The sequence below is a fragment of the Chroicocephalus ridibundus genome, chromosome 4, assembly GCF_963924245.1.
Source record: "Chroicocephalus ridibundus chromosome 4, bChrRid1.1, whole genome shotgun sequence".
Lineage (NCBI taxonomy): Eukaryota > Metazoa > Chordata > Aves > Charadriiformes > Laridae > Chroicocephalus > Chroicocephalus ridibundus.
In genome coordinates this window covers 41,043,565-41,067,233 of record NC_086287.1, presented here as the reverse complement: position 1 = coordinate 41,067,233, position 23,669 = coordinate 41,043,565, and the positions used below count along the sequence as shown (strand labels likewise).

At 40.3% G+C, this 23,669-nt stretch overlaps 1 protein-coding gene across 3 annotated transcripts in view; it reads left to right on the top strand.

The window, feature by feature from the left end:
- DCAF5 (DDB1 and CUL4 associated factor 5) overlaps positions 1 to 21,341 on the top strand; it is a 74,976-nt gene extending 53,635 nt beyond the window's left edge. For all 3 annotated transcript variants that reach the window (XM_063331321.1, XM_063331322.1, XM_063331323.1), the window contains exons 7-9: positions 1,993 to 2,059; positions 13,193 to 13,320; positions 19,280 to 21,341. In XM_063331321.1, coding sequence (XP_063187391.1) covers positions 1,993 to 2,059; positions 13,193 to 13,320; positions 19,280 to 21,082 — 1,998 coding nt within the window. In that variant the 3' untranslated portion in view covers positions 21,083 to 21,341. The remainder of the gene's footprint in view (positions 1 to 1,992; positions 2,060 to 13,192; positions 13,321 to 19,279) is intronic.
- Positions 21,342 to 23,669: the final 2,328 nt, after the last annotated feature.

Genomic DNA, 23,669 nt, shown 5'->3' with positions numbered 1-23,669 from the left:
TGTTTGGTTTAGAGAAAAAAAAAAGTGTGTTATGGTCATAAATTCAAGATACTGAGCTTTGTGGCTGGTTTAGAAGTCTGTTTTCCCCCGCGTGTTCTAGGCAAGCCAGTTGCTGCTTCAACCACAGAATTTGGTAATAAATACTAATAATTGGCAACATCTCCATAACTTTAAACAAGACTCTTTTTTCCATGTAGCGTTTCTTGTGTAACAAAACACGTTAGAGGTACTTTCTGGTTGCTGGGAGGTTGCCTGTGTGAGCCCTAATGTCTGTCGTTTTGGCACAGTGGCTCAGCCTGCTGTGGGCTAACGTTTATGAGCAGTCAAATGAAAGGGAAGCACATATTCCTGGCACCATCAGGTCAGTTTGGCAAAGGTAAGCTGCCTAAATGCTTGAACATGTTTGCTTTTAGAAATAACTTTCTGGCTTGGAAAGGATGGGTCTATGAGTGATACAGGACTAGTGTGCACAAGTTTTTAAAGGACCTTTTGTTTGATCAGTGCTTCTTATCTGTCAGAAAATGAGCAAATTGCATTCACAAGTGCTTACTCACATCCTACATCCTTAAAACTAAGAGAAAAAAGAATGGTTAGATTGTCATGTAGGAAACCAAAGAAGGGATTTTAGTGGTTGGTTATTGCATTTTTATGTCTGGAAATATCCAAACACTTCATGAACTTAATTAGCATTGCAAACAGAATATATGCAAATTTATAGCAGTTTTCTCTGTGTTACTGGATATTTTTTGTTTATTTGCTTCTCAGTCCTGTTTTATTCCAGGACTTGTCTCCTCACTGCTTGATGTTACTTTGCTTGATGAGTTTATGTATCCATGCAGAGTGAAAGACAGAAACCAGTTACATGTGAGCCAAACAAAACAGAACTTGTCTCCTATGAAACACTAGAAAAGGGACAAACTTGATCCGTTTCTTTCTTTTTCTCCTTTCCCTCTACTCTAATAATAATAAAATGAAAACCCCAACTTCTGGACTGTATTGATTAAACAGAAGCCTTTAGTCAGTTGAGGGCTAGAGATTTACACTGTCTACACCAGTATAACTGGAATTGGAATCTGCCCTCGGTTCCACTATGTGCCATCTCATCTAATTTGGGAGAGAGAGAAATGACATCAAGTACGGTTTATTGGAGAAGAGATATTTGGAGACAAGGCACAATTTGTGGCCTCTCATAACTGAGAGGCGTAAGGTTTTTACCATGTCAAATGTCACCTGTCATTCCAGTGCGTGTTTGTAGTATATTAAGCTACTTCAAGTTGCATATTGCTTAAACTTCTGTACAATAAAGAGATTGCTTATCATTCATGCACTGTTGAAAAAGGGCAGCCTTCCATCTCTTCAAGAGTAACATAACCAGGAAAAAACGAACAGCATGATGAATGTGGGGTTTTTTTTAAAATTGCCTGAGACTTGCTGACAAGGAGTGTTTAGCTTTGGTTTTGTTCAGTGTTTAAGATCATCCTCAGTGACTGACTTTTGATGGTCTTAGTAGACTGATGAGTCAGACATTTTTTGCTTGTGTGTAGTGGACATGCTACCTCTCTTCTTAGGTATGTGTTTGATGGAGTTTTCTTTGGTAGTTCAGGAGATGAGAAAAAAAAGGATGAAAGACTTTGACATGAAAAAAAGACCAGAGTTGCAGGCTGCAAGATATGAGAGTTTGATCTAGACATGCTTGTATTAAAGCCAACCAAAATCCATAGCCTTATTTAGCAAAGACGACATACACTTTGGACAGTAGGCATTAGAGACGTGAAACATGCTTTTGAATTTTGGTCCATTTATATGCATGCAACATTTTTGTGCTGGTACTTCACCCCCATTTTAAGGGTAAGTTGATCAGTGAGGTGCAACGAATGACACAATTTATCTTTTTTTTTCTCACTTTTGGTTTGGAGAAACTAGATCAACAATAAAATAACATCATTCAGGTGATACTTTGTGGTAAACTGCTTTTATTTTTATTCCTAACAGTACATCCTTTCGGGTTCTGATGACTTCAATTTGTATATGTGGAGGATTCCTCCAGATCCAGAAGCAGGTAAGTTTTGTTGTTTTGGAATCTGGGGGAGAGGGAGCAGGTGTCTGACAAATACTTGTTTGGTTTTTTTGAAAAATTGCTGTTCTCACTCAGCCACTGAATCTAGAGTAATTCTGATGAAAGCTAGATGGGGGAGGGTTTACAAATGCCTAATTCGGTCTCTGGATAACAATGGCCAATGCCATTTGAATCTTTTATTGTACTGATTTTATTTCTCTTCTCATATAATGATCATTTAAATCTTCTAGATGAGCTGATGGAGAGAAAGAGCTGTGGCTGGAGCAGAGTCTGTCTTTCCTCCCTCTTGTCTGCCAATTCTGCTGCTTCTAAGCCTGTCTGAGTTCACTGAAGAATTTAGGATCTCTTATTAAGAAACTTCATCTCACAACGAAGCTTGCAATAGAAAATGGTGCTGGGTTCACAGGCTGCTGCTCCTTCCAGCTCCAGTGCATTGGCCTTTCTTCCCCTCTTTCTTTCCTCTTACACCAGAACCCTCCCACTGATTTCTAATGCAGAGCAGTTTTGCTTTTTTTTACTTTCTGGGTGGAGAAGCACTATCAGCTGCTGGAAGTGACCACTTTTGACTCATTTCTGACCCTTCCCCATGCTGGGGCAGACGTGCTAAGCAAGTAGCACTACCTCAACTCTGTGTGAAAGTAGAGGAGGGGGGTGTTAAAGAAAAGCAGCAGTGTGTGTGGGATGTAGCAGTAGTGTTGTAGATGCCACAGTTGGTCAGTGCCTAATTTGATACCGTCTATTATTGTGTAGGGTTTGGCAATACGACATCATCCACTGCTATCTCTAAGCCATATAACAGCATATCTCTTCTGTTGAAACAAATCGCTGTGTTCTTTTGGAAGGGTGTTGAATCTTGACTGAAAGACTCAAGACTTTACGAAAATGTTCTGCCGTTTCCATTTTAATGTCTCTGACAGTTAAAACTGTGTATTTTAGCGGTATTAAGTACAACTGAGTGCTGTCCCATGGTCTCAGGTGCTTTAGCAATAGTGAGAGCAAATTACAAGCTGCGTTAGAGGTAAAATGAAAATATTTTATTTCATTTTCGAAGGCTGATAGTCACAACTGAGAGGATGACTAGCCTCTAAAAGGTTTGGTTAACGGCGGGGTTTTGAGAAAAATGCCATTCTAATTTTGGATTGCTTATTTAGCCAACATTTGATGTTGCAGTCCAGAAGTCCTGAAGATGGTCCTACTAAAGGTACCAGTGCCTTGGCCTTCTATCTTTGTGTAGGGTTTATAGAGACTTCTCCCCGCTTTCCTTTTAATTTGTATGATTTCCTTTTACATTTGACACTGTGTTATTACCACTTAAGGAATTTCCTCTTAGTTAAAACAAAGGATGCATACATTTAAATTAGTTATTTATCTGTATGTTTTTATGTGTGGACTGTGCATATGTGTGGACGTACATTTTATGCATATTACTATACTTGTCCTTAACTCCATTTGTAAATTCTAGATTTGGGATTTTGTGTTTATGTGGCTGTGATGCTCTTGAAAACTTTTTTCCCAGGCAGCTGCATATGACACTTTTTATCTGGGACCTTTGCACAAAGAGTGCTTGAATTTGCTAGAATTACCACAAAACAATGTCATCTGTGTTTTGGTCAGCTTTCTTGTTTCTGGTTCTTGTAACTTGAGGAAGGGTGTCGGTAAATTTGCAACATTTCAGTTACAAAATTAATTACTTAATGTCAAGTGCCCTCAGTGGTTGCTTAATGGGCTCAGAAGATCCTGTAGTAGGAGCTGTATGTCTTAGTCTCTTGTAACTTGAGCAGTTCTCTTATTGAAATGTTTTAGTGAAACTTGTGAGCTTTGTTAGTCCTAAAGATTTGGCTTCTGTGGCAAATAATTCATTGGTCACCCAAATCACCTGTGATAGGCTTACTGATGCTCTTCTTTTCTTCATTCAGCTCTTCTTGGAGGGTTGTGCCTGTTTTTAATGTGATGAATGATGAAATGATGATGAATGATGAAACATCCTTTCTTAAATCTCATCCTGTGGTTCAGAATAATTGCTCAGCTAGAGAGGTTGCTGTGCTTCCTGCTTGGAGAAAGAGTCTTGCTGTAGGGATGTGGAGACCTTGGAAACCTGCTTCAATGGAAAACTTCTTGTTCTCATGTTGTAGCTTAAAATAGGAGTGTCTTTGGGTCTGTGATCTGAGGGGGTGTAACGTGGTCTTTCATTTAAAATACCGTACAAAATAGACAGGATGATGTAATGTCCTGTCCTGTTGGTTGGTATTTTAAATAAAAATATCTCTCTCACTGATTTGTACCTTCCGGTTGAATTCAGACATTGTGCTGCTATAAATATTTATAATACAGCTCCTTTACATTATATCAGCTATTTGTAAATAGCAGCTTTTTTGCAAGCATAAATCCTTTTACAGAGCTGCATTCTTCATGACAACTCTGAAATAGATTATTTTGCTTAAGCACAGGTGCAGCAAGTACTAGCTGTCTAATGGTTAGCAACATTACTACAGGAGAGGTGAGGAAAAGTGGGAAGGAAAACACCAGTCAGGCAATTGCAAACATATTTCAAGTTGGAGGAATGCGGTTACCTGTGCAGGTATTTTCCCAGGAAAGTGGAACAAACTCTGCTGTTTTTTGCAAACAACTGTAGTTTAGAGGTGTCCTCCCAGTAGGTTACATTGAGTCATTCCCCCTCAGCTGGAAACTTTGCCAGCGGTTTTGTTCGATCCAGTTACTAGGATTTACTTCAGGCTGGGGAGGTCTGTGAAAAAAGGTATTTCCTAAATTGCTTAGGAAGCTATTCTGATGAAGAGTTTTATTGGCCCTCCACAATCTTGGATTATTCTAAATAGGTCAGGATTTCCTATGCCAGAAGGTTGGTTGCTTTTTTACCACCTTTTGTCCTTTCTTGAAGATGGAATAATTTGCTCTTTTTTCCACTTTCTTCTCCATCCAGGTAGTACCCAGCTTTCCACTGTGCTTCAGAATTGTTATCCAGTTTCCTCTTTAAAGTATATATCCCAGTTTTCTTCAGAGGCAGAGTTTCTAGCAAAATTAATACATTAGTCTGGCAGAAGGAAAGCAGTCCTGAGTTTCCATGGCCTTTACTTGACTCCAAGGCAACCTAGAAGTGAGAAGAGACATCAAGCCCTACATGACCTGCCAAGCAAGACTGTTAACATATAAGCACTTCAGGCAGTATTTAAACCTAACTCCTATAAACATGGTATCTTAGCTGGTGAAGAATCCATGTTCAAGACAGAACCTGACATGTCTTGTGGGGTAATAGAGAGCTTAGTAGACCAAATGTTTTGCAAAATGGAATTTACATTCCTCACCCACTACTCTGAATCATCTTTGCAACTCAGAGCTTGTCTCTTGCTTTTGAAATATTGCTCAAAGATGCTATGTGAGGGATAGGATATTTATTTGTGATTGAGAAGACAGTTGGGGATTCTTCAGTTTACGTGAGCAGGCTGCCACCAGACTTCTGAAAAACTTCACTAAATCAGAACAGCGAACTGCATTTCAAAACCTATTTTAATTCTGTCTTTGACTGTAACTGCTAGCAAGAAGGGGCCTGTCATTGTCCAGTTACTAAACTAATTGCACCAATTTTCAGCAGAACTGACGCAATTTTTCTTCCCTTTTTTTCTCCTTGTTGGTCATTGTAAATGCAAACACCTCTTTAGGCTGGAAGAATTCAGCAACAGATCTTTTCTCAATGTTTAAACAGGGTTATCTCATTGTAGACAGCTTGTGGTTTAAGTTCTCAAAGTTCCAGGCTGATAAGTGAAGATGAATAATAGATGATTAAGTGTTTCTTAATGTCTTTAGCTATTTTTGAGATTTCTATATATGTGCACACATGCATGTATGCATACCAGTTGGGTTGGGGCGGGGGGAGCCTCCTGGCCTGATGGGGAGCATGCTCTGGAAGGTTTGTATATTTATTTTTTAAAAAATTTATTTTTCTGAGGCGCGGTCTTGGGATCTGAACTGTTTTAATTTTAGGACTGTGGTTTGTCTCTCCCTTCAGGTCAGTGTTGACCATAGTGTTCTATGGAACAGTTTGATTATCACAGCAAGTAAGTGGTAGGGTGGTGTAGAAGAGGTTCTTGTATTCAGTGGAATTTAGACTGGTTTCCATGTAATGTGGATTTGTAACACCAGAAACCTGTGGAAATGTCCTGGCTACATGGCATCTATCACAAAACAAGGCAGTGTTGGGTGCTTTGTAGTGCTGTAGCCAAGTGGAAGAAGATTGAGCATCTATGAGTGTCTTTCTTACAGGCCTTGGCATGTTTCATACCTAATTCAGCCCTAGAAAGCTGAAAATGACAACGAGCACTGGGAGAGGCAGGAGAAGCCTTAGTCTCCAGCACCTAGCCATGTGGTTGTACCAAAACTTCTTCCTCTTTATTGCATTGAACTTGTTTGCAGCTACCTGTACAAAATAAATGCACAGGCAAGCAGTTTTCACACCTCCATTTAAAAAACAAAACCAAAAAAACCACAACAAAAACCAGCTACCAGTTGTGTGTTAATTTCACTTACTTTATTCCCTTTATGTTCAGAAAGCATAGTTGGTGGTGGAATTTGCATGGTTCCAATAACATTGTAAAAACCATTACGACCTGTACAGTTAAACACACCAAAAAAGCAATCTCTCTCAGACCAGGAGAGGGGACAGAATGGAAAGGGTGTGCCAAAGTTTGTTTCTATAGTAATTTTGTCTTAGTTTTCATATTGTTGTTCAGCTCTACTGGTGATAACAACAGTGGGAAGGTTGGTCTAGATAAGGCATAGATAGACATGGCAGATATTTAGCAGCAACAAAAGAAGAGAGAAAATATATGTCCAAAAATAGCCACTACCACACCAGCTTTCTGCATATGCTTCTGATGTTTAAATATGAATTTTTTTCTTTGGCTTTTGGAACCTCTGCAGAGGTACAAGACCACAACCCAGGGCTGGTTCTAGGCGTATGTGCTTATGCTGAAGCTCTGCAAGGCCACACTGATCCTTTCACCTGGCCTGGCAGGAGGAGGGTGGGTTCGAAGGTGCCAAAGGAAGCAGTCTGCAGATGGAGTTGGAGCTGCTTTCTTATGGGGAGGCACTTCCTTTCGCTTTCTCTTGTAGTAGCAGAAGTACTAAGCCGGAGTCCCCTGGTGCCTCCTTCAAACTGTCTGCTCTTACCATGCTCAGAGGAGAAAGGATCTTAGCCAGCCCTTGCTGTTCTTACTCCATATTTGATGTGACCCAAGTCAGTTTTGCCTGTGCTGCTGAGAAACCTTGAAGTTGCTCTGGCTGTTGCCAGAGCTGGAGTCAGATGCCTGATCCCTCTATAAGGAATGCTGCAGGGCCCTGTGCTTGCAGGGCAAGAGTGCTTGTGCTTAAACCTAGCTTCTCTACACATGGGTCTCTGAGGAGCAAAGCCATCTGCTGGCATCTGTTGTACAAAACAAATACAGGTGTGTGAGTGACCAGGGAGAGACTTTTTAAGGAATCTAAACATAATCAGCTGCACTGCAGGCAGAGGCCCTATATGCTGTGTGTATTTGCTTGCATTGTGCTATGCATTAGCTTTCTAAACTATGGTATGTCTCTTCCGTAAATGCATCATGACCTCATAGGATTCAAATGCAGGGCTGTGGCCTACGGTCTAAATGTGTCCCGGAATATTATTAATGAAAACTAAATTAATTTTAAACGAGCTTTCTACTGCAGTGCCAAGTACTACAGTGGAATGGTATGCTATGGCACACTGGCAGCAGCTGCAAATATCTGGTTCTTCTCAGGAGTTTTCAACACTTTGAATAATTCACAAGGCTTGTATGAAGTTATGCTTTAGTCTGTGGAACGTCTTTCTACCTTATATGAACAACCAGTGGGACTTCTTTTTCAGTGTCCTAGATAGAAAGGACTTCTTCTCAATGAGGTCATTTAATTCCTCTGTTACAGAGCCAGTGGAGGATTGTTCCTTATCCCAGCAAGTTCTCCAGCGCTTTGACAGTTGTTGGGTTTTTTTAATGTTTAGAACAATGCAGCTTCCATTAGTTTAGAGACTGTTCTACATTCTTACAGGATTTCTGCACTAGGGCACTTTTCATAATAATCTATCACTTCCTTTCTTTTTCCTTATCCTTCAAATAATTCCTTCTTCTAGTTTGTTTTTTTTAAACAGTGCTATGTGTTGTGGAACTTGTGCCTGGGCAGTCAGATTGCTGTCCAAATATCTCACTCGCCTTCATTATGATTTACTAGTGGTTTTTTAAATAGTTGGTATGTATCATCCAGCATGTTCTCAATATGTGAAATGTCATCCCATTTGCATAAACAGTTACAGAGCTGCATAATTAATGAGGATTTAATTAGCATAATGTATAAAACATAAAATAATAAAGCAAACCAAGAAGTAATCACTTTGGCAACTTAGTAGACATCTACTACTTCAAAGCATTGTATTATTCCTTCTGTCTATATCAGAGCCTGCGGATGTTCCTCGTGTTGCCATGGTATTCTTGTCAAATCTGTGTAGGGGAAATCTGTGTTAAAATGTAGACTTCAGAATTAGCCTTTTACAAGTTATTTCTTCCAGCTGGTCAGACATTACAGTAGGATATCATTTAAAGAATTTTTTGAGACTTTGTTTTGCTCCTCTTTGAAGCACTTATTTGCAGGGTATAGAGGAAGAGAGATTTTCTTGACATTTCACTTTGTGTATCAAATAAAAGCTGACCAAAAAAACATTGACCAGCCCAGCTAGAACACTAAACCACTACTCAGAACTGTCTTTACGCATAGCAATTTTGGAAAGTATTGCAAAACCAGCTAGTATATCTCTATCCCTTCCCTCCCATGCTTAGAGGTTACAAAGTTAGAAAGCTTTTAAAATCAGCAAAATCAGCCTCTGAAGACTTTAAGACTTTTTTTTCTTAGTAATATTATTAACAACATATGTAGGCTTCTGTATAAACACTGCTTATACACATGGTAACTACCTAAGAATATAAAAGCTGCCATACTAAAGCGATTGCAGGACCTGTGCATAGCACTAAATTCAAAAGCAAACAAACAACACTCCCATCCCCTAAAAAAAACCCTCAAACCTCCAAAGCAAAATTTGGACGTTGTTGGGATAGCAGAGGTCAATTCTGCTGAAACAATGCAAATAAAAATACCAGTTCAAGTGAAGACAGCAAAAAGAAATAGAAATTATTACATGCAAAAAAAGGAAGATGGTCTCAGGAATTTGAGCAGTTTATGGCCAACCTCCACTTAATGTACAGATGTGCTTTATTTTTGCCAGCAGACATGAGCAAACTTAACTCACACTGTGAGATGGCTAGAAGCTGGATGGCTTCAGCAAAGCCTCTGCTGAGAGACCAGGGGATTCCAGACAAGTCTGGACACAGGCATGTGTCTGCCATGCAGCTATTCATGTAATACGATACCAAGTTTGCTAGGCCACTATAAAATGAAGGGACCACTGTCAGGATAAGGATGTAGAAGGCTCTGCATTAAGCACTAACTTAAGAGATTTCGCCTAAGCACGTAGGAGTTGGTAGACTGAAATTGCATCAGGCAAGGGGTTGTCCAAAGCTGAGGTTCTGGGGCAGTCTATTATATTTGACACAAAGATTATCAGAGTATTGCTGGAGTCAATACTTTTTGGTTTAAATTATTAAAACCTCTCATACTACCAGAATAAACTGACTGCTAAGATTTGTGATTGCAGTAATCTGCTCCTAGGAGACTTTTCCTGTAAATTGAGTATTAGTTGTTTTAAGAGGCTTTGTGGGGAACTTCACCTTCACTCTAAGAGGAGTGAAGGTTGTTCTAGTACTGTGCTTCCTCTGATTTTACTGTTAGCAGCTTAAAAGGAATTTTGGGAACTTGAATATTAAAGCAGAAAGTTTTGGAGTTCCTTCATAGAATCACAGAATGGTTTGGGTTGGAAGTGACCTCCGTTAAGGGCAGGGATATCTTTCACTAGATCAGGTTGCTCAAAGCCCCGTCCACCCTGACCTTGAACACTTCCAAAGATGGCACATCCACAGACATCCACAGGCAACCTGCTCCAGTGTATCACCACCCTCATTCTAAAAAAGTTCTTTATTATATTCAATATAAATCTATGCTCTTTCGGCTTAAAACTGTTGCCCCTTCTGTTGCTACGGGCCTTGGGTAAAAAGTCTCTCTCTGTCTTTCTTATAAGCCCCCTTTAATGAAAAGCTCCTATAAGATCTCCTCAGAGCCTTCTTTTCTCCAGGCTGAACAATCCTAACTCTTTCAGCCTGTCCTCGTAGGAGAGGTGTTACATCCCTCTGATCATTTTTGTGACCCTCCTTTGCACCTGCTCCAACAGGTCCATGTGTTTCTTGTGCTGGGGAGCCCAGAGCTGGATGAAGTACTCTAGCTGGGTCTCAGCAGGGTGGAGTAGAGGGGCAGAATCACCTCCCTCAACCTGCTGGCCACGCTTCTTTTGATGCAGCCCAGGATACAGTTGGCTTTCTGGGCTTCAGACACTGTCTGAATTTGATGACAGCCTAGGGAGAGCTGTGTTCTAGATGTGGTATGATGAGCACTTTTCATCTGGTGCTCTTAGTGTATTGATAAACATTTAAAGTTTAATGCAAGAAGACATTTCTGGCATTAAAAAACTGTTTTCGTTGTTTTACTAGCAAAATAACCACAGGTTAATTCCCACTGCTGACAGTACCACAAAAGGCTAATGACTGACTTGAAAATGCAGCCCAAGATATTGGTGCCCTAAATTTGTATTTCATCTCCATTATAATTCTTTCTTTGCTCATTGTTTCTTTAACTTCTGGCTCTTTTGTGAGTGTTTCATAGGTCGTATTTCTTGTTTTGTACTGAATTCAGGCAGCTAGAGACCATGGATAGTTAAAACTTGTTTTAGGCATTACTTACAGACTTGTAAACATTTCCTAAGCAAATTGTCTCTCCATTCCTGAGGCCCTCTTTCCTGGAACATTTGTCTGCTAGGTCAAGATAAACGCATTGAGAACTGGACTTGATGTAACCATCTACCATTGGCTTGATAGATGCAATTGGACTGACAACTGTGATTTGGCTGGAAGGAATGCTGTGGGAGTAGGGCAACTTGCCATCAGCCATAAATGTGGTCACGAATGTCTAGCAGGGTGAGCAGAATGAAAGGACATGAGGAAACTCATAAAACGGAAAAGAAAATCAAAAGAGCCCAATTTGGCATTTAATGAACTTGCTCTCCAATCAGTTACTTCTCAGTCGACTTTGCTTACACTGGTGGAATCTTGCTCCAGTGGCTGAAGGCAGAACTTACAGAACTGGTCCAGGTAGCTCAGTCTCAGTGCAGTTTCGATGAACGTATTTAGGAGTTAACTGGAGTGATTGTCTCCCTTTCAAGTTTTCTTAATTTCAAATGAGCTTTCATTCTATATACAAAGTCTTTAAAATGGCCATGCGTTTTGGTCCTTGGGGTTACTTGCTATCTCTTTTCCTTTCTTCAGGCTCGTTTCTGTCGCAAAGTGCCATGAGACTGCAGTTTGGTCTGCAAAAATTCATTTGTGCAAACAGAACACTTTACAAAAGCAGTAAAAAGATCTGTCTCTGGATTCTTAGGAGCTGGATGACTCCTTGCTTCTAAATCCTTATCATGGTTTGTACACCATGTATGCATTGGTCTGGTCTTCAGAGTGTAGTTATGAGTGGAAGAAGGGATAGAGTACTTTTTCTAAGAGGAAAGGCGCTGAACACAACCTCACTAATTGCAGTTTATCATTTATGTAACCGGACAAATTGAAGGTGATATAGGAATGCCTTTTTTTTTTTTTTTTTTTTTTGACCCTTCTATCTTGCTACTCTTTAGTGTTAATGCAAGTTTTTCTTTAGGAAAATGTGCATTGCAGGAGAACTCCGACTCTCTGTTTTAGAAGACAAGTTGTTCAACACTGGGCTCAGGGCTTAAGGCAGCAGCTATTTCAGCTGAAAGAGCTCCTGTTGAGGACAAAGGAGGATAGCAAACATCTTCAGCGAGAAGAACATAAAGTTTACTTGTTTAGTGTTGAGATGACTATAAGCAGCACAGAAGCTAATGAAATTATTTTAACTTTCTGTAAAGTGTGCTTACGACGTTTGAAGTTGTAAATAGCAAGATTGTTTTCCTCTGAAGTGGTTTTCAGGTTTTACTTTCCCTCTTTTAAAAGTTTTGGTTTCTTTCACTGAAGATGTTAATCATAGCATGTTGATTGACACTTGTTTATTCAGATACACAGGTGTACTTTCTAACAAACTTATGGTTTTAATTGTGTGAATCTATTAATATAAAAAATTACTGTGGGACAGTTTCGTGCTTTGGTATATAGACCTAGTAAGAGCCAATGACCAAGCAGAAAAATTATCTGGCTTCTGTTTTGAGTTTTGCCATTAGCACAAAAGCATTCCACTTCAGCTAATTCCCTGCCTTGTGACAAAGAATGATGTAACCCACTGGTCAGATATGTTATTTCAGATCCCTCTCTAAGCTTGATTCACGGAAATACGAGTTGTTATAGATCCCGGTCTAGGGAAGGCTATACTAAGTCCTGCTGTAAGTAGTAACTCAGGTTTGTAGCCTTGAAGATTGCCTCCTTTAGATTCCTACCCATCAGACTAGAGTCAACTGTGACAGTAATGAATTGCTGATTTAAAAAATAAATTTAAAAAACAGAGTATAGCTATTAATTAAGTCAACCTCTTTATTTGCCTCTGCTTCAGATTTACAAACTGTGAGTAGTGTCATGCCTTAGGCACAATGGTTTCACTGGTGATTTCATTATGTATGTATGTTGTTCTTATTCACATACTTGTCATATTAGGTCAAAAACCTTCATTGTTTGTTTAGATAGTTGAACTAAAGCTAGCCTCCAAGTCCTAATTTGCAAGAAGGATGCTTTTCATCAAACTTGCAGCTTTTCATAGGGCATTGCTCATAAAATTGGAATTCTGCAGCCAACGTAGGCCTTAAAATATTGCAAAATAAAGCTGAAGTGCATTGTCAAATATAATATGACTTTAAATGATTATGAATGGAAGCAATATGAAGATATAATTATTCATTTCAGTGTGTTCTTGCTTTTCCCCTAGGTGGCATTGGCAGGGTCGTCAATGGTGCTTTTATGGTATTGAAAGGTCATCGGTCAATTGTAAACCAAGTCCGGTTTAATCCCCACACTTACATGATCTGTTCTTCTGGCGTTGAAAAGATTATAAAGGTAAGATTAATTATCAGAAAATGTGTTCTTTCAATATTTCAGGAAGAAATGCTTTGTTTTGCTCAGCATCGTTCTTTTTCACACCCATCCTGTCTTCTCATCTTAGTTATTTGTGAAGTGGTATGTCTCATTTGCTGGCTAAACTGATGCAAATTTTTAATGGGCATTTCAACTGTAAACTCTGTTTCAATTTTAAAGGTTTTAGATATAATGGATAATATCAGATTATCCTGAATTTGTACCTTGACAAAGGATTTTTTTTTTCCAGTTTCTTTCTGTACATAACTGAACTATCATGCAAACAGTCCTTCTCTGGAGAGTTTGATCACAGCTGTAACATGTCATCTCCTAAGACTTCTGGTACTTTGGGCTAAAATTTAATGAAGTCTCTCCAAAGAGAGCCTTCATTGAGCCTTAGCCTAGCCTGACCTAGCTGAATTTGGCCCAAATACTGCCTCAGGAGCCCTTCTATAATTTTTGAACACACTTCTGCATTGAATCAATTCAACATACCTTTCTGGAGCTTCCAGAGGAAACAGGACTCTTAATAGCTTCCACAATATGTCTATTCTGAATCCAGCAATGTACAGTATTTTTAGAAAATTTGTGCTCTTTTTTATGTGGAATGTAAAGAGATAACAAAGTTAGGTTCTAAAACTTCCTTTCCTTAAGGAAAGACAGTCAGTATTGTGGGAGCAAGGCAGAAACTTTTTTTTGTCATTTCTAATAGCAGAGGTGGAGGGTGGTGAGGGAGGGGATTATGCTACACTAATGCACTTCGTGTTCTGCTGCCATAGAAATTTTGCTATAATTATGGTTTATCAACAGGATGAGAGAAAGCAGAACTATTTAATTTTTTAGTAGTCTAATGAGAACTGATGCTACTTCTAACTATTTTTTGAATGATTTCATAAAAGTCTTACCTGCATGTGGCTATAAATGAGGTCATTTGAATATTAGTAAATGCTTTAGTCAGCTACAAGTTGACTGAATGAACTTGTCCTGCAAAGGAATGTGTTAGTGGTCTGCAACTTATGTACCAGAACTGGCCCAAAACCCTGGGACCATGGCCCAATGCCCAGCTGCTTCACTTGCATTACAGCTACTATCAGCATTTGGGTTCTGATTGTAGTTCAGCTTTCCTTCTCTTCTACCTTCCACTGATACTTTGGTTTGCTTTTCTACTTTTTTCTTCATCTGTGTCCCTCTGACAGGTTTGATCGCAAATCTGTCAAATCCAGGCTTTGAACAAAAGTCCATCAAACAGTCTTAGCAGCTCACTGATTTTTCAATTTTCAAGCAGTGAAACTGCCACTGTTTAACAACAGTTTTGCCAGAGGCATTTTTTTTTTTTTTTTGCTTTGGGAACTTGATTCACAGCCTGAATTCTCCCTTTTGGGTTTTAGATCTGCTGACCCTTCACCCGATGAATCCTTCCTGCATGAGTGTTCTTAGACTGTTGGATTAGCATTGGTATAAACATCCCCTGTGTTGCTTTTGTGTACATCTGCTAGGGTTTTGGCTTTTTTTTTTTTTACCTAGTGATTAAAAGGTTAGTTCGATTAAGGCTCCAGTCACAGGTTGTGTAACTCTTTCAAAGACACCTCTGCTTGACTGCTTCCTTAGAAGAGAATGCCTGTTGTGTCGCAGTATGTGCAATGGAACTTGTGTAGCTGCTTTGAAGGAACTGAATTCCCCAAACATTGCAAGCTAGAAACAAATTAAGGGAAGGGCGTTTCATGTATTAAGTTTATTAGTGAGCCAGAACTTCTTACCCTTTTGTTGTATGTCATTTTGTCTCAGCTTGTAGCGTGCCTCGCTTGGGGATCAGGTTGTTTTAAGGCTCATATCTTGTCTGATCTGCGTGACTTCGCTCTTTAAAGGTACTGTCTTACTGAGCAGCCATTTGTGGGTGACCATACAATGGTGGTTTCTTCTTCATTCCAGCTACTTCTACAGGTGGGCTGAAGGCTAGTAACTGCCACTAGCAGAAGGGCAAAACAGGCAAAACACCACCAGCAGTTCTGAGGGGCTAATTACTGCATTAAAAACAGCTGGGAACACAAGTCCTTGCCTTGCATGGCTGGCTGTCTTTCCCCATATAAATGCTTGATGTGCTCGCTCGGAGAACTTGAGATGACAAGAGGAAGAGCCATAAATAAAAATGGTAGTTAGGTTTTTTTATGTTTTCTTATTTTGTCGGTTTTTATTTGTTTCTTTCTTTTAATCAGTTCCTTAAGAAGTGTCCTTCCTTTTACTCTCCTTCAAGTGTCTTCTAAAAGTCTTTCTGGAATTAAATTACAGAAGATAACTTCACTGGCTGGTATTCCATTCCCTCAATTGTAGAAACTCTGTGATGAATTAAAAATGTGGATTCAAGTAGTTGTTTGTCTGAGCCCTTAATTTTTAGACTAGCTGGCCTAAATTTAGTACTTCTGGAAGTGAGGAACTGATAGCACCAACGTCAAGGCGTGATACAGACAAGCCATTCAATAATTCCACGTGCTTCTGCCAACACGCTTGCTATTTTAATGCTGATTGCAAATGAGATACAAATTCATCTCAGGCCTAGCCCTGCTGAAATGAATAGTATTCACAAGAATGATTTTGACCTTTGTGGTTATGGGTTTTTTGTTTTAGTTCTATTTTGTTGTAAAGCACCTGCAAGAATATAATTCAGTAACTCAATGATTTAGGGTTTGATTGCGGCTGGGGCTGAGAATACAATGGGTAAGACGAGGAGGGGTGTGTGAATATTCAAGTAAGGAGGTTTCAGAAACCTAAAATAAGACTTAACAAGCTCATTAGTAAAGGATACTAGAAGCCTTGACTCCAGACAGTGTGTGCTGGACACATCAACCCAAATGAACTGTTCATTGCCCTCCATTTCAAAAACCTGAACCTCAGTAAAATTGCATGGAAAAGCACAGCTGTGAACTAAAATTATTATTTGCAGCAAACATTCGCCACAAAGGCTAAAGCAATATCAAATAGAAAAATAACACTTTCCCCTCAGTTAAGTGTGTGAGACATTGGGATGTACTGTCAGGAAAACAAATTGTGCAGGAGAAATAAATGAGGCATTCCCTCTGATGTGTGGGGCTTAGAGAGAATTACGCAGCTAGAAGACAGTTCCAGAAAAGATAAAATAGATAAAGTGCATAAAGATTTTCAGAAAGAAATACTGTTTTGTATTGGAAATGGAGTACTGTGTAACTGAGCAGTACTGTTGTAGGTCCCATTTGTTTAAAAATCATCAGTATATCAAAGATAGCAAAGTCTATTTGCCCACGTTGATATGGTGACAGATTAATGTCATTGTGGCTAGCTGCCTTTGCCTAATCAGATAATCTAATATAGCTGTTTTTAATTATTCTCACGCTACAGGCATAACTACTTTTTTGTTGTAAAATTTGGGGGTTTGCCATCATGCGATACAAGCAATTCAAAGGCGTTCTCTGAAGCATCTCTGCTGAAGTAGAGAACCAGTTTTGTACTCCCCTTTTTTTTTATTGTTCCTATTTTTATATCCATACTTGGGGCATCACTGAGTAATATTCAGCTCCGTAATCATCACACAGAGAAAGAACTTCATGATAGATTGCTGCTTCAGTGGGATGATTTGCCAACTTATTTTCTCCAATTTGCTCACATCCTTCCTTGACATGGCATCAGTCAGAGGATGAGAAAAAGGCAAAGGCATTCCATTTACAAAGAAGCCCATTTTGGATGCCATGGAGAGCACTGCACCAGTTGCTGCCATTTTAAAGACTTCCCGGTTCTGCCAAGGATAGATTCTTAGTATGATTTCTCTCTGGGACTCTGGCAGGCCCTCACACTCCCTCATGGCAACGTCTAAGAAGTAGGGGTATCAATCTCCAGAGACATCTGATCCTGTACAAATAGGTATTCATCCTGAATTCCTGTGACTTCTCTTTATTATTTACTCCTCCTCTCTGAACAAATCTGTCTTGGAAGGGAAAAGCCTCACTATAGACTCTTTATAGTGTAGCTATCTTTTCAATATTTAACACTGCTGTATTTTCTCTGATGCTTGCAGAGTGAGCAGAAAGATCCGTTAGCACTAATGAGGATGTCAAATCTCTCTGTGCACACTTTATGTACCTTTTTAGATGACTTTTCATGATAAAACAGACCTTTGCCAGAGAGACTTCAGAGCAGACTACCTCTCCTCCGCTTATATTGATTCATACAGAATCTAAGAGTTTTCTAATTCTCTTGCTTAAAAAAATAGTTTTATAAAACCTAGTGATCAATCTAACACTGCTAAGACTATTTGAGGAAGGAGCATGCCAGCCTGCTTGTCCACGCATACTGTATGAAGCATTTACAAGAAGGTATATGCTTCTGAAATGCAAAAAGGTCTGATCTACTTGCTGAAATGCTCAGTAGTGGGACAAAGAGGGGAAAAGATCTGATAAATTGTGAGAGAAGGTACTGAACACGTGCTAGTTAAATCATCAAGAAGGCAGCAACTCAGAATAGTCCTTTGAGCAGGTAGAGTTCTATTTTTCTATTAAACAACTTGGTGTATCCCCAAATCAACAATCTTTCTCAGGCATCCACTGAGAGAAGGCTCTTCCCTATGTTGTATTTAGGAGGTGAAGCATGGGAAAATTTCTGTGAATACCAAATTGCATTCTCGTGGGCTTTTTTTATAGTGCTTGTCATGGTAGTATCAGATTATGTTGCATGTGTTAACTACGTATCTGTAAGATGAGTGCTGATTATCTCATTTTTACAGGCAAAATACTTTTTTTGTTAGTGGTTTTGTCTACTTGGAACAAAACTTGACTGATTTCTGTTGGGAAAGAGTTGGATGTTTTTTGCAAAACCCTATCTCGAAAGGCCAACCCTGGTATAGACAGCTGGCATAGGATTTTTTTTCCCTGAGCTTGTTAGTGTGCTAAAAGCAAAGCACGACTGAAATCAGATATTTTATAAGCAGAACTTTAAGGTAGTATTGTGGATAAGCTACATACTAGCTTGGCTTCCTGTAAGTGTTGCGCATCACGTTAACAATTGAGCTAGAATAAAGTGATAGTCGTCCAATGAGTGCCTTAAACAAATTGTCCCCAAATCTGTGAGTAAAATTGAGAAAGGTAAGGAGATCCAGCTACTACGTGTGCTGTGGATTACCAGTTTCTTAGGGATATTGGTGGATCTTCTTTGGGGCTTCCCCGCTCCCCCAGCACTTTTCCCCTCCACACCAGGAAAACTGAGGGAAGGCTAGATAGCACAGCCAAGGCTGTTGCTATTGGTGAAGTCATTACACCTCACCATGTTACTCTCTCCACTTCAAAAGTAGCTTTCAGTAAAACTCTTCTCCTTTACCTTTTCCCACTAACTCAAACTGCTGCTGTGTCCTGAGAGGACGTTGGACGCTTTCTTTCCTTCACAACTGTTCCCTAAAGGGAGTAGTGCAGCTCTGCTTTTCACCTCTATACATTCAGCTCCCTGCCTGCTGATCAGGTGTGACTGATTATGCAGCTGGCTGAAATGTTACTCTACATCACTGGCACAAGCAACTCTAGTTTCCTGGGAAACAAGTGCCTTCATTAGTGCTAAGACTGTATTGTAGGCAACAAACTATTCTTACCGTTAGTGAGTAAGCATCCCCTGTTATATAAAAATAGAGCCCTGCAATTTGGGAGAAATAGTTACACAATGAAATATTGAAATGATGGATAATCTGCAGTCTGAAAGCTTTTAAATTCTGGATGGGTGAAGTAGATGCAGGAAAACCACATTTGTAAAAGGGGAGAAAAAAACCCCACATCTCTGTAATACTTGTAAGTATGGGTCTGATGCGTAAAATTTAATAAAAACAATCTGGAACTTGCAATTGTTATGGGTATTTGCACTACTGTTTTATTTCAAATGCTTATAATAGCTTATGAATTCGAAGACGTACATATTTTTTTGTTTTCTGTTACAGATCTGGAGTCCTTACAAGCAGCCTGACTGCACAGGGGATCTGGATGGTAGAATTGAGGATGATTCACGTTGCCTCTACACTCATGAAGAGTACATCAGTCTTGTGTTGAACAGTGGTAGTGGTTTGTCCCATGATTATGCCAACCAGTCAGTCCAGGAAGATCCACGGATGATGGCCTTTTTTGACTCCCTTGTGCGCCGGGAGATCGAGGGCTGGAGTTCTGACTCGGACAGTGACCTCAGTGAGAGCACAATCCTGCAGCTCCATGCAGGAGTAAGCGAACGCTCCGCTTACAGCGAGTCGGAATCTTCCGCCTCTTTGCATCACTCCCCACCACATGTGGCTGAAGAGTCTGATGAAACTGCCTATAACTTAAGGGCCTTAAGATCAACTGAATCCCCCTCAGCCAGAGAAGACGTGGCTTCCCGTCAGCAGAGGCTCTCTGCACTGAGAAAGTATCAGGACAAACGTCTCCTGGCCCTTTCCAATGAGTCTGACTCTGATGACAATACCTGTGAGCCAGAACTAGATACGGACCTTTTCCCACGGCCACGGTCCCCCAGCCCTGAGGAGAACGAATCCAGCAGCTCCAGCAGCAGTACAGAAGATGAAGAGGAACTGAATGAACGACGCACATCTATGAGGCAACGCAATGCGCTGAGGCGCCGACAGAAGGTGCAAAAGGAGGAAAGGACTAGCACTAACACAGAGAATGTGACCCCCTACATAGGTGAGGACATCTATGATTACCCCCAGATCAAAGTAGATGATCTTTCTTCTTCTCCAGCTTCTTCGCCAGAAAGGAGTTCAGCCAACAAAGAAGTTCTCAAAGAAAGGACTTCTCCTTGTTCAGACAGTGAATCGGTGGAGAGAAAGATTTACAAAGCTTACAAATGGCTTCATTATTCTTACATATCATATTCAGCTAGTAAAGATGGTGAATCCTCCAGAGGAGATGGAGAGAATGATGAAGGGAAACCAGGAACTAGTGGAAGGCACAGTACAGCACACTCGCTAAATAAGGAAGATGCTAGGAACTTGAGTTCAGTAGTTCCTCAAGGTTCCCCAGCTCTTTCTACTGAAGGCCACAACAAAGAAACTTTAAAAGAATGTGGCTTGATAGAAAATTCTAGTAATGGTCAAGCGCATGAATGTGACAATCAGCGGCGAACGGAGGGTCAAGAAAACACATCTGAAGACACTAGCAGTGGAGGTATAGAGCATTCTTTTGAGACTACAAAGCTCAATGGAAAAGCTAACCGCAAAGGGCTAAATAGTTGTACTGAAGAACCTTGCATTCAGACAGCAGGACATGTGGAACAGAAAAATAGTCAGAACTGTCAACCAGCATCAAGCCATCACTCACTGGTCCCTCCATTCTCCACTGTTGCCGTCTGTGGCATGTCGGGTCACTGCTCCAGAAACCAGACTGATGACAGTGAGGAGAGGAGCCTCGAGACCTCCTGTGTTAACCACAATAACGGCCACTTGCATCTTCGCCCTTCGTGCTTCAGCAACGGACAGAGTTTTGGAGAGCAGGAGGCTGTGACGCAAGGACTACAGGTGCGCTCAAATGCTGATAATGGCAACCTTGTACAGATGGGTGTGAGCTTGCACAAAGACTGCTGCCTGTCTGAAATGGACTCCAACAGCTACAACGTGAGCACAAGAGAGGATACTGCTGACTTGCATCCTACGGGCAGTGAGGGCACTCAATCTTTCGGAGGACTGAAAAGACACAGAGCGGAGTTGGAAGATGCAGATTCAGAGAGTTCATCCTTAGAAAAGAAGTTAAAAACATGATAAATGCAAATGTCTGTCGTAGTGTGCACTCTCTCAAAAAAAAAAAAAAAGAAAAGGAAAAAGAAGTTATTAAAGGCACATAGAGCTTGGGTCTGAAACATTGCGTTTGATTCTCCATTCCATTCTTCAGTGGGTCTGTTTTAGATTGCCAATGGTTCATGCTGTATAAAAATCCAACTTACTCCTTAATGAGACTGAGTCTAGTGTACCCATACAAGGTTCTGTTTAAAGTAAATCCTTATTAAGACGGTTGACTGAATTATTCTTGTGTGAACATGTGTCGTTTGTTCAGCCAGCCAACCAGGATGACTGCTTTAAGTTTTAATTGTTCTTCTAAGAAGGAATTTTTCCATACTGACACTTATTACACATTACAGGCTGAAGAATGATTGAATTAGATCACACTGGTGGTAGCTTGGGGTGTGTTTCTTGTTGAGGAAAACAGGGAAGAAACCTGTCTGAGCCCTTTATTCTGCTTCAGAAACTAAAGAACTGCAGCCATTAGGGAGGATATTTTCAGAACTGACTGGTATCTTTAGAGACGATACTTCATAAAGGACTTGCTTCTGATACAGTTCAGTGACATTATTTTTATGCCAACAGAAAAGCTGTAGGAAATGAGCCTCTTTCCAAAATCAACTTTAGACTGTTCCCATGGTGACATTCAATTTTGTGAGTGTGTTTTTTTTAAAGAAAAGAACTGAATAACCCAGTGTCATCACTATACTAAAATGTGATTGTTTGCCAAGAGGAAGGTATCACTCTGTAGGCCTCGCTCTAACCAAGGGCTATTAAAAATCAGGCATTGAAACATGCCTTTCTGTGAGTTTAACACATAGAGATTCATTATTATCATTATGATTATTAAGGATATGGTTCTGAGTGTTGGGATATATTTTGACTGTTCCCTCCCCTTCCCCCATGTGGAGGCAGTAGGTCACAGAGAAAATAGCAGAAGAATGGATAACGTCACTGATGCATGTTAACAGCAACACTTGGTAAAGTCTGAAAACTGCTTTTTTTAGCAATTTTCTTAGCCCAAAGCTCAAAATAGGTTGGCATTGGAGATCAGGGTTGGTTTTCCGATACTGTGCTGCAAACATTTAAAACTGTGGGTTGGTAGGTGGATTCCACAGAGCTGTGTGTGTAAGGGAGAGCCTCAGAGAAATGTCCCCACGTGTGAGGACTCTGGGACTCCAAGTCTGGCAATCAGAACTTGAGCAAGAGCGTAGCTCTGGCTGCCGTGAACTGACATACTGTTCCGGTGGACGGAGTCCTTTCTTGCCTGGACTCTGTTTTTAATGGAGTATCTTGTGAGTCCTCTCAGTTCCGGCATGCTGAAACTGGTGGAATTGCTCTTGCTTCCTTAGCACCAAGGTAAGAGGAGTCAGTGTGTGAAGGGAAATGAAACCACCTATAGAGGACACGAAAACTCTGTGTTTGTGCCTTGCAGTACTGGCAACATAAAAAGAGGCTTCTTTTGAACCGAGTAATTGTCACAGGCGTTTAAGCCCAGTACTGAGGAAGGACTAAATTATTTTAAGGAATATGAGATTTTATCTTCCGATATGACTCTAGCAGTACACTGCTGTACAGCACTGGTCTCAGAATAATGATTTCATGTGCACAGCTACCCAGTACGTGGGGAAAGAAGGAACATGCCCCGTTAAAACATGATGAAAGTAAAGGAGCACTTCAGAAGGGATGCTGGGAGGGGAAGGTATGGGATGGAGAGCGAAGAACGCAAGCTGAAAAATTTTCTTACAACTACTGTGTGCCATAGACTTTGCCCACACTTGGTCAGCTTTGTTAAGTGAGAACTTGGAATAAGATATGATGTCGTATTTTTGAGACGCGTGTAAGAAGGCTAAAAGAAAGGGTTGTTTTCAAACACGGGTGAAAGTGGCAATAAGGATAAGCCGATACATTGCTATCTTATTGAAAAAAATTGTTCTGATTATATTTTAGATCGCTGCAATCAAGATCACTATAGGAGTGTTCTCCTTGGTTGTATAAACACCTTATTGTAAATGCTCAGTCTTAACCAAAATCCTGAGGTTGCTGAGTCAAAAGGGGTTTTTTATTATTATTTTATTTTTTAAAAGTTCTTTGCATTGGAAAATTTTCTCAGCTGTCACTTCTTTGGCTCTCCTCTGAAGAATGCCCAGGTTGCTAGTGAATGGGCATCTCCGCTCTCCTTCGACATGGTCATCTTTTCTCAGTGTTTTCTCAAATGCCTTGTGGTCTCAGTCTCTGGTTCTTTTGTTTGTTTTCAAAAGCAGAATAAAAACTCCCAGGTTTGGTGTTAACACTCCTGTACAGACTCTGGGCATAAAGGTGTGCTGTGGTTTCCCCAAAGACGGCCCTCCGTGCTGTCTGCAGGCTTGTTATTTCTAGTTTCTGTCAAGCAGGAGGAGGAAGGTAGGCCGCAATCAAAACCTTTTGTTCACAGGAAATTTCAGTGCACGCAAGAACTGTAACTTCTGAATCAGTGCGTTCACCTTATGACATAAAGAAATGTTATCAGCGCTAGGCAGCTGCGGTATCTGGAAAAGACCAAAAAAAATAAGCAAGCAAGCAAGCAGCA